This window comes from Triticum dicoccoides, chromosome 4A (assembly GCF_002162155.2).
Source record: "Triticum dicoccoides isolate Atlit2015 ecotype Zavitan chromosome 4A, WEW_v2.0, whole genome shotgun sequence".
Lineage (NCBI taxonomy): Eukaryota > Viridiplantae > Streptophyta > Magnoliopsida > Poales > Poaceae > Triticum > Triticum dicoccoides.
The window spans coordinates 709,561,133-709,571,281 of record NC_041386.1 but is presented as its reverse complement, the minus strand read 5'-3'; the positions used below and the strand labels follow the sequence as shown (position 1 = coordinate 709,571,281).

Genomic DNA, 10,149 nt, shown 5'->3' with positions numbered 1-10,149 from the left:
TATATTTTTCTATAAACTTGGTCGAGGTTTGCTAAGTTTGACTTTGGAAAAAAAATCTATATGCACTACATTGTGGAATGGAGGGAGTATTATTCAATTTGTTTTTGACTATTTTTTCAGGGTAACAATCGTTTTTTTTTTCTGATTTCGTTGCTAAATTTCTCAACAGCTTATTACGAAATAAATTGAACATATATATCACACTCCATCAGATTATGCAACAGTGAGCCGTGAGCATACGCGAGTGCCATGACGTCAGACAGTGTGACGTAGGCCTTTGATGTCGATGCGGAGACTCTTCACGTCGCCGTACGTACGGGTACGCTATGGTGTACATCCGTAAGGTTGGTCACAGTGGGGAGGAACTTAGGAGTAACATCACACACTTTAATACAATTTTGCTTATGTGGCACGTATTTAATGAAGAGAGAAGTGCTTGTGGTAACTAGTTAAGTTACCGAAACATCACACACTCCAAAAAACAATGAGTCTATAACCTAATAAATACATCGTTGCATGACACTACATAGATGTTTCTATCCACTATGGAGGTAGTAACATAGTTTAGGGAAGTGTGTAAATTACTAGCTTATGTTCTTGCCCATTGTGACCAGCCTAATACACTGCAGTGCATGCACCATTTACTCCAAGTACCTGCCTACTCCACCTTGGATAATTAATTACTGGAAGCCCACTTACCTCTCGGATAGTGGCCTGATCGACTCCACTTTGGTATACACTACAAGAGAGAGAGAGAGAGTGAGTGTACTATTTTTTAATATGGGCTAATTAACACCGGTTCGAAAGATTAGAGATGATTAAAGACGTCCTCGGTGCATTATAGATTTGCTCTCTTCTTATGTATGACTGCCGGCTATCCATCCATCCATGCATTGCTGCAGCATGCCTGCCCACCGGCCAGTATGAGTTAATTGTAGAGAGTACATACATACCCTACTTTCATTGAATCAACTGTGTATGAGCGCAGTGCAGCAATGCGCGCTGCTTGCCATCACGCGCGAAGCTAGCTAGAGGATGGACAGGCTAGGGCTAAGAGCATCTACAACCGGGTGCCTCAAATCTGTCTCATGCACCTGGTCACTAGTCGGTTACGAAATTTTGATTCAGACAGGCTCCTCAAACGGGCCTCGGTCGTCCGGGCTGACCGGCACCTCTGATATGGGGCGCTCGGGCGCGTCCGCCACGTCGGACCTGGCCCACGTTGACCAGCCGACCTCACATATATTCCTCCTCATCGGCTCACCGGACCAAACCCTAATCACTCTCCTCCACTCCCCTGCGCCATCCAAGCTCCCGTCCGGCGATCTCCGGCCGTCTACGGCATGACAAGCAACGGATCTGACCCAGACGAGTGCGGATACGTTCACTGGGGTGTCGTCCCGAGCGGGTTGGAGGAGTCAATGGTCGTCAGCATTGCACTCCGCCGCTCCCGGGAGGACATCGCCCGACCGATGGCAGGGACTGTCCGGCGCGGCTCCATAACGCCGGCTCAATGTGTGCTCAGATCATGTGGTGCTGGATCATCATGGTCCCGACAGCCGAAAAATCTCTCCTTCCCAATCACCGGTCAGGCGGACTATGAGGCCCCGAAACCGGTTTGCCCACCGTGGAAAGGAGAGGCTAAGGGCAGCCGAGGCCTGTCTCGCCGCCGAAATGGCAGTTGCGGTGGTGTGAGCGGCCGTAGCGGAGAAAGCCAGTGCCCGCATTGTGAAGAAGCGGCAGCGGAGGAACACACAGGCCCTCTCCTGAGAGCAGAATCGGGCGGTCTGTGCCATGGTCGGAGTACCACCAATGGAGGAGAAGGAGGACACCGACGGTGAGGACAACTCCGACGACGAGCAGATCCGGCTCGATCCCTAGCTACTACGTCTTCTATCGATACTTCCGCGATAAGGATGACAAGGGTGCCGGGAAGAGCAAAGGCAGTCAAGGATGATCTTCTCCACCATAGCCAAACATACCAAATTTTGGTAGTCCGATGACATGTTGTAGTATCCGGACGATATAGCATCATTGACGTAGTTGCATGGGTTTGTGTGGATTTGAAATATTCTAATTGAGGTGTCCAGTTGTGAGATTGGAAATTTGAGACTTAGAGCATCTACAGTCGGGCGCCTCAAACCCGCCTCATGCATCCGGACGGGCCGCCCGGTCACGCTTTTTCGACCCAGACAGACTCCTCAAACGGGCCTCAAACGCCCAAGCTGACCGACACCCCGCATATCCAACCCAAATATGGGGTGGATGTGGGGGAGCCCGGCCACACCCGCCACGTTGGCCTGACGGCGGGGTCCCACGGGGAAACGCCCGGAAACCCGGCGATCCGACAGACGACACGTCCGTCGCCACGGTGTGAAGGCCGCGTGGCACCACTCCGGCTCGCCGCCCAAGAAAAATTAGGCTATTTAAGCCGGATGGTGTCCCACAACCCTAACTCATCCACACCCCTCCTCTCCGCATCGCCAGTGCGAGCCCATCCACCTTTTCCTTCTTCCACTCCGGCGTTCTGCCCACAGTCCGACGCTCCGCCCATGCTCTGGAACTCCGCCTTGGTCCGGAGCAAGATCACCTAATACGCCATGCTAACGCCGGAGCACCACTACAAGAGCCAGTAGGAGATCCGGGCAAGGCAAGCCGCGCTCGCCGCCCGCATCACTGCCGGGCTGCGTTCGACTCGCCAAAGCCGGAGGAGGAGGAGCAGCAGGCGAGGGAAGAGGAGGAGGAGGAGATGGCTCGGATGAAGGTGGAGGAGGCGGAGTAGCAAGAGCCAGAGCTGCTGAAGCAGTAGCTGTCGGGCTTCAACATGGAGCAGGCGGAGGCGGAGTTCGTCGTCAGCCAGCCTGACGAGATGGCGGAGCAGCAGGCCATCCTGGAGTCCATCTAGGATGAGGCCATGTGGAGGCCAACCGGGCGTTCCTCCGGCAGGAGAAGGCGGAGTCCGACGCGCTCTTCGCCGAACTGGACGAAGAGATAGAGGTGGAGGACGCCGGAGGCGGCGGAGGAGCCGGAGCTGCAGCTGGCGCCCATGCTGTGGGAGCCGAGCACGAAGATCGTCAACATCTCTGACGACGAGTAGCTAGGTGATCGACGTAGTAAGTTGGTTTATTTTGTTTCCATGTTTTTGTAAGAATCTAGTATGAGATGTCCGGCTGCAACTATAGAAATTTGAGGCATGCCCCGTTAGTGCCCGCGGAAGCGCCCGGGCGCGTCCACGGGTGTTTGAGCGGCGGGATTTGCCAAGTCCCTGTAGATGCTTTTACCGGTCCGGCTGTAGATGTGTTTGAGGGGTTGGATTTGCAAAGTCCGACACTAAATACTTTATTCGTACAATACAAGTGGCCGCTCAGCTTGGTAGCTAAGGAGTAATGGAAGCTCACATGCCTGTCAGGAGACAGCCCACTTGTGTGCCATTGGAGGCACAGGCACCTGACCTGCCCCTCGCCAAGTGACTTAATAAACCACCCGCATATAAGTATAGTTGAGCGTACACACAGACTTTGAGTCTGTGACCCGGCCGTTTTTTAGGTATGTGCCTGGCTTAATTAGGACAGGTCAGGTTGGGTACCACTACGAGCGTATTAATCACGTATCACATTTCACTAATAATCACGTATTATTTTGAAAAGAAGACTAAGTGCTTACTGCAAGAACCACGGCTCTATCTAGCTAAGCGGATCCACTTGACCTGCACCGACTGATTGCGGCGTGCAGTTTGTTGCAAGTTGCAACATAGCGGAGCCAATGTTCAGATAATACAGTATATGCGTCTACAGAGTCCCCTAAAAACCCTAGCTTCACTCACATTTCCTCATTTATTTGGTGCGTGTATATTGTTCTATCTATGAAATAATGCGTGTACACTTTGTACACTAGTGCCACTCTGCTGGCAAACCAGCAGGATTAATTGAGCATGCAATGCAAGTATAGTCACGTCGACCCTCGACGAGCGGCTAGCTGCAGCGGCGCGACCCGCCTGTGTCTTTCTTATTTTGATAGACCTGCCTGTCCAGTCTTCTCCGGCGCCATCTCGACGAACAGCGACGAAACACGTGGAGTAATTAGGATGGCAGGGAAGGAGGGCCAAGGTACAACTGGCGAGCAGGGCGCATGCGTAATGCAAGCAGGGGACGTAGGGTACGCACGTACGAGAGCATGCAGAGAGCCGTCAGTAGTGAAGACGATTGAGGAAGGCCTCTTTCTACACTTGCACGCGTGTACGTCCTCCGGCTGCAAGTACCCTGCTGCGGGATGGGTGCCACTGTTCATTGCCTTCATTTTACTGCGACGACATCAAGTCATCGATTGCAATTTTTTGTTCGTACCTTACTATGCTGGCTACTTGGTTCAATATGTCAATGCTGATCAACCAGTGCACTTAAGAAATGTATGGAGAAAGTTTAAATCAATGACAATTTTATGGATGGAAAAAGCTCAAGACTTCTGAAGCTAAGCTTAGGCATACGAAGATGATAAATGTCTTATCAAAGAAGGAAAAAAATTGATTTTTTATGTTGTTTCTGTTGGAGTGACTTAGTTAGTGTGCTAGTGGGTTTAATATATGGAACAACGTTTTGTAAGAAGTCGGTGCACTTAAGGCCGCTGAAGCTAAGCTTAGATTTAACACAATGAGAAATGTGGTACTAATGAGGAAAAAAATGATTGTTCCATGCCGTGTCTATTGGAATGAGATTTGTTAATGTGCTAGCGGGTTTAATATGTGGAACCATGTTTAGTAAGAATGTAATTTAAAATATCATCCGGTGGCTTTCATACATACTCATTGCCTATCCATGTGGAGGTACATGACAACTAAAGCTACGGAATTAATGTTTTCCATGCACGTGCTTCATACTGTATAGATCCTTTTATGTGGTACTATTCTCTCTCAGATAAATTATCATCCTCCTCTATATGAGTTACCAAGATTAAGTATGAAATTAATGAAAGCTCACATACCATGGGTATGTACCGAGAAAACGACAAAGTTATGTCAATTCTCTAATGAATTAACCTATCTGCCAAAAGAATTGACCCACTCCGGGAGGTTGGAATCATGCTTGCCTTCACGGACATGCACAAACCATCACCTTTGGGGGTTATTTTTGCACATATTACTTCCATAGTGTTTGTTATAGAGAACACCGACTATTTGGTGCAACCAGTTGCAAACAGGTCTAATTCATCGCTTAGCTTAGTTGAAATAATTTCTGACATGTGTGCTCCATAATTGACCATACTCAAATATCCTTAAATTCATAGAAGAATAGTTGTTCATAAAAAAATTAGGCATTTTTTGTGTGGATGCATTTTAGGCTACTAGTAAGGTACGCATGCATTCCACGTAGGATCTTAGATAACCAAAGTACTAATGAATATCAACATACCAAATCATAATAGGTAAACATACCAGTTTGAGTTATATATGAATAACACAGATGTAGATTTAATTATCGTAGTTCACCCCAATGAAAATCAAATTGTATATACAAAATATTCAAAGTTGTATGGTATATAATACTACGCAGCTTATATTAATATATCCAAAAAAATGTCTCAAGTATCTCAGTAGCTAGTATGACATCTCTAAAGAGAAATGAAACTTATGAACATCTTTTCATAGTCTTGAATACAATCGTAAAGAAAAAGTGAATGAAAATTCTTCTAGAGGACAAAAAAATTTTTGGCACTAACGTATGGAAGATTCCAGAAGAAATGAGAAGGACTATGATGTGATCTTTGTGAATTGTAGATCATGAACTAAAAAAGTAAAGACAATTCATTTGGAATACAAAAGTTTGGATTTAATGTATGGAAAATTCGAGGGCAAAGAAGAAGTGCTTCTGTTTTCAAGTTTGTGCATATTGTGCATTGCAAACCATAAAGTACAAAATAATAGTAACTTATTTAGAATTTTTTTTTGACAAATTAAAGTTTTTGAGATTCTATAACAAAGAAAAACTGCTATTTAGGTTTGCTCATTCTGTTGGCTCAACATAGAACCTTCTAGTTAGTACATGTGGCAGAATCTGATGGGCTGAAGATGATATCGTACGACCAATAGTGCTTGGATTCCTGACCTTTGTACCATTAGATTGGCTTCATCCATTGACCAATATTCCAAGTTATTCATACAACTATATACTGATATATTAGATAACAAACTTATTGTTAATAAACAATCCATCTTTGCTTGAAACCTATGATTGGTTTATTTTTACAAAAATAAAAACTCATGTTGCACTAAAATAAATATTGGAAATATATATTCATCAAAATAATATGAATTGTTACGATCGCTATTATCATGGTTTAATAGCCTATTATTCATGAAATACCAACGCCTATATGATTGTGTTACATTATCCGAGGTCAAATCCATCTATAAATTTCATTACAAAACGTCAAATATTGTTTTTGGCACATTTTAAGTAATATTTGTATTTTGTCAAAAGTATATCAGTTAAACCTTAACAAGCATCAACGAAGAGTGTAATTTTTGGACATGCAACAAGTTTTGTTTAATTTTGGTGTTTATTCAGCCTTTGTCCGCATGCCACATAATTTCACAATTTTTTAGTAAACTTCAATCATTCACAAAAAACAAAATTGTTGTAGTGCTGCTTAAAAATGTATCCACGGGAAAATTCCTAATTTTGAGTGAACAATTATTTTGCCAATATTTAAGTGTGTTTTAACATTCGTGGGACCCATGATTCATGAATCCCATCTGTCATGCTAAACATTAGATCAGACCCGATTGCAACTTATTACATCAATAGTTGGTGTTCACTGCAACAAAGAGTTGTAAATGTCACAACGAGAGACTCGGCAGGCAGGTAAATATATATTCATACTCACGCTGCTGCACTGCAGCTAGAGTTAATTCAACGCAAATAACTCGTCATGGCAGGCATTAACCATGCACGGATCATCGAGCCTACTACAATAGTACAGTCTACAGATAGGTGTAAGACGTTTTTTAACACAACACTAGAGTCAAAAAACATCTTACATTATGGTACCAAGCTAGCTAGGTCGATCTGTAGCCTTGCCCGCTCGCTTGATTGATCACACATGGGCCGGCGCGTCCAGCTTGTCGAAGCAGGGCACGTCCGCGGCGGAGTCGCCCACGACGATGGTGATGGTCACCGGCCAGCAGTAGTACGTGGTGAGGACGCTGGTGGTGGCCATCGCCGTGTGGGTGGACAAGACCCCGCTCAGCTCCATCTCCGCGCCGGATACGCCGCGCCCCTCGTAGAGGGGGCGCACGTACCGCATCGGCAGGTCCTCCCCCGGCTCCAGCCCGGCCACCGCGGTCGCCTCGTGCGCCATACGCTGCGCCACGTCGATGCGCTGCGGCAGGTCGAACTCGGTGATCCTCGCAGCAGGTCCCGCAGACGCGTCCGTGAGCCGGACGGTGACGTTGGCGTAAACAATGGTGGCGCGCCCGCCGGGGTTGTTGGCCTTCAGGACGACCCTGAAGACCACGACGTTGCGCGGCGGCGGCAGCGACGGGATGTAGTCGACAGCCACACGGCCGCCGGCGAGCTTCAGCTGGAGCTTCTCGGGGCGGAGCATCACCACCACCGCCCGAGCGATCACTCCCACGGCCACCAGGGTGACCACGCACGCTAACGTGCACCGCACCGCAAATAGCCACCGGAACCTCCTCCACCAGCTCGTCGTCTTGCTCCCCTGGTCGGCCATCCTATCTAGATGTTTTTTATTGTCGGGGAAACGTGTACTGGCTAATGAGCTAGATATGGATCTTGTGTTCGTGGATGATAGAGAGATCCACTTCCGGTATCTATTTATAGAAACCTAGAAGTAGAATACACTACCAGCAAGTTCCTTGGGCCAACTCCAATGCGGCAACCCATTTTATCTGTCCGCGTCCACTAGTTTAAGTCTAAATGGACAAAAATCATGGCCAACGCGCCGACGCAAACGAATGGGTCAGCTCCAACGCGCCGACCCATTTTGTCCACTGAGTCCTCCCAGGCCTGCCCGCCTATGGTACACAGACCATTCTCCCTCCCAAATAGCACCAGCCCTCTTCGCCAGTGCCGCCGCCCACTTCCAGCTTCTGCACATCGCTCCCCCCTGCCATCGCGTCCACCGACAGCCCCATCGTTGGCCGCATCCATCACTGCCTAGTTCTGCCATCATTGTAGCCGCGACATCCACGGCCTGCCTACTCCTCGGCCACCGCCGAAGAGCGTGGGGGTTCGACATCCGTACTGCCTCCATCTCCATGGACGGGCCAAGGAGGGCTCCATTCACCGGTCGCGACTCGTCAACATCCCACCCCCATCGCCGCCCGCAAGATCTTTGGGTGTTTGCCTGACTCGGATGAGGTATGGTTTCATCATGGTGGATAACTTGGATGATTATTTTAATACCAACTTTGTATGTTCATCGTCTGAAGAATCGTCCGACGATGATGATGCTGCTGCTATAGCTACTTTGGACGTCAATGAGCACATAGCTAGGCAGCAGCCAAGGTTTATGGCATCGATCCCTGGCCATGCTCCAGGGTTGAATCGTAACAGAGAGAGCGACCATTCCCTACTCTATAGCGATTATTTCAAGTTCAATGACCCACCATTCCCTCCCAAGCTTTTCTGACGATGATTCCGGATGGCAAGACACGTGTTCAGCCATATTCGTGAGGTAGTGATGATGTATGATGATTACTTCAATTGCAAGTATATGATGCCCTTCGAAATGCAGCCACGAGAGTGTAAGTCAAAAAGAGAGGCTAGTTTTGATTTATATGTTTAGTCCACTATTGTGTTTAGAAATTTCACTTGATGCCCCGTTTGGCTTATGTTTGTTATTTATTAATTCATTGCGAAAGGGTCAAAGGTGAAATATTAAGCATCACAAGTCTTTAAAAACACACCTTTACAAAAACATAACATTATATTTAAAAAATTAGGGGTGACAAGGTCTTCTTCTTCCTGCATCCATTGGTGGCGTGCCGTGAGCATAGCTCGACACTGTGAGCATAACTTGTTTAAATTCAAGATCCTGAAGAAATTATGATCGGGAAGTCATCGATGCAGACCAGGAGAGTCCGGCGACCCCGATCTACGAAGCAGATTGTCGTATCGTAGAAGAAAAAATAAATCAAAAAGGGTCTGTAGAAACTTCAAAGACCACGAAAGTCGTCTAATCCAAATGGATCCACTGGAACTAATATTGATTGGATTCCAGATGATCCGACGGAGATACTACTCCGAAATCCCTCCTCGAACGATAAGCACACCAACGAAACAAGAAATTGGCAGGGAAGACAATATCCGAGTGAGACAGTGCTGCCGCCTCACCACCCCAAACCATTCATGAAGCCTCCTTAAAAAAACTGAGACAAATCGCCGATGCCGCTACATGCCAGATCTAGGTCGGATGTTGAGCTCGCATTCACCCAGGACCAAGCACTGACACCGTCTTCTCCAGTGACCTAAGCAAGCTGAACCGCTGTTGAAGATTGCCGCGCTAGATTACCAGTGTCACCGCCAAGCACCGCATGCCGAGTTGTCGAAGATCGCACCTCGGCCACTTATCTTCGTTGCTGACCCACAACAAGCCACCAAGTCCACTATAGCAGCACCCTACGACCAGCAACATCCCTGTTGTTGCCGGTGCCTCAGAAGCTTTGCCGACAAGCACCACCGCGAGAGGGAAGATGATAGGGTGATGGCTAGGGTTTCAAACCATCGAAACGAATAAGTGAAAACTGAATGGGAAAACAATGTCTCGTTCGTAGACAAGCCATGTTTGTTATTTGCTATAAATTTATTATTTATGGAGATAGATCATTCCTAATTTTATATGGCTATATTTTTTAATGTTCACAGTTTTTTTATTCATTTATATCTTCATTGGTGCCTAAAGTTTTAATCTATTTTTTTTTGTAATCAGCACTCTGATATACACTACCACACTAGTTTCACATTTTCAAAGTGTGCAACTGACTCCATTGATAATATTCTTTGTGATTTAAATAAAAAATTGTTCATTTTGTGTTCTCAATCTTATTTTTCCTTCATCTATGTATCTTATTTGGCACCCTCTGTTATTTCCTCTTTGGTCTGGTACACACTAGTTTCACATTTTCAAAAC

The 10,149-nt window shown here is 46.8% G+C and overlaps 1 protein-coding gene across 1 annotated transcript; it reads right to left on the bottom strand.

Annotated features, from left to right (window-relative positions):
• Positions 1 to 6,858: 6,858 nt before the first annotated feature.
• On the bottom strand, positions 6,859 to 7,782 carry LOC119289822. Its single transcript, XM_037569033.1, has one exon. It carries the CDS (start codon positions 7,726 to 7,728, stop codon positions 7,090 to 7,092), a length of 639 nt encoding a protein of 212 aa, XP_037424930.1. The 5' UTR covers positions 7,729 to 7,782; the 3' UTR covers positions 6,859 to 7,089.
• Between the last annotated feature and the right edge of the window lie 2,367 nt (positions 7,783 to 10,149).

Coding starts and splice junctions, on each gene's coding strand:
- LOC119289822 (XM_037569033.1), bottom strand. CDS start 7,728: ATGGCCGACCAGGGGAGCAAGACGACGAGCTGGTGGAGGAGGTTCCGG.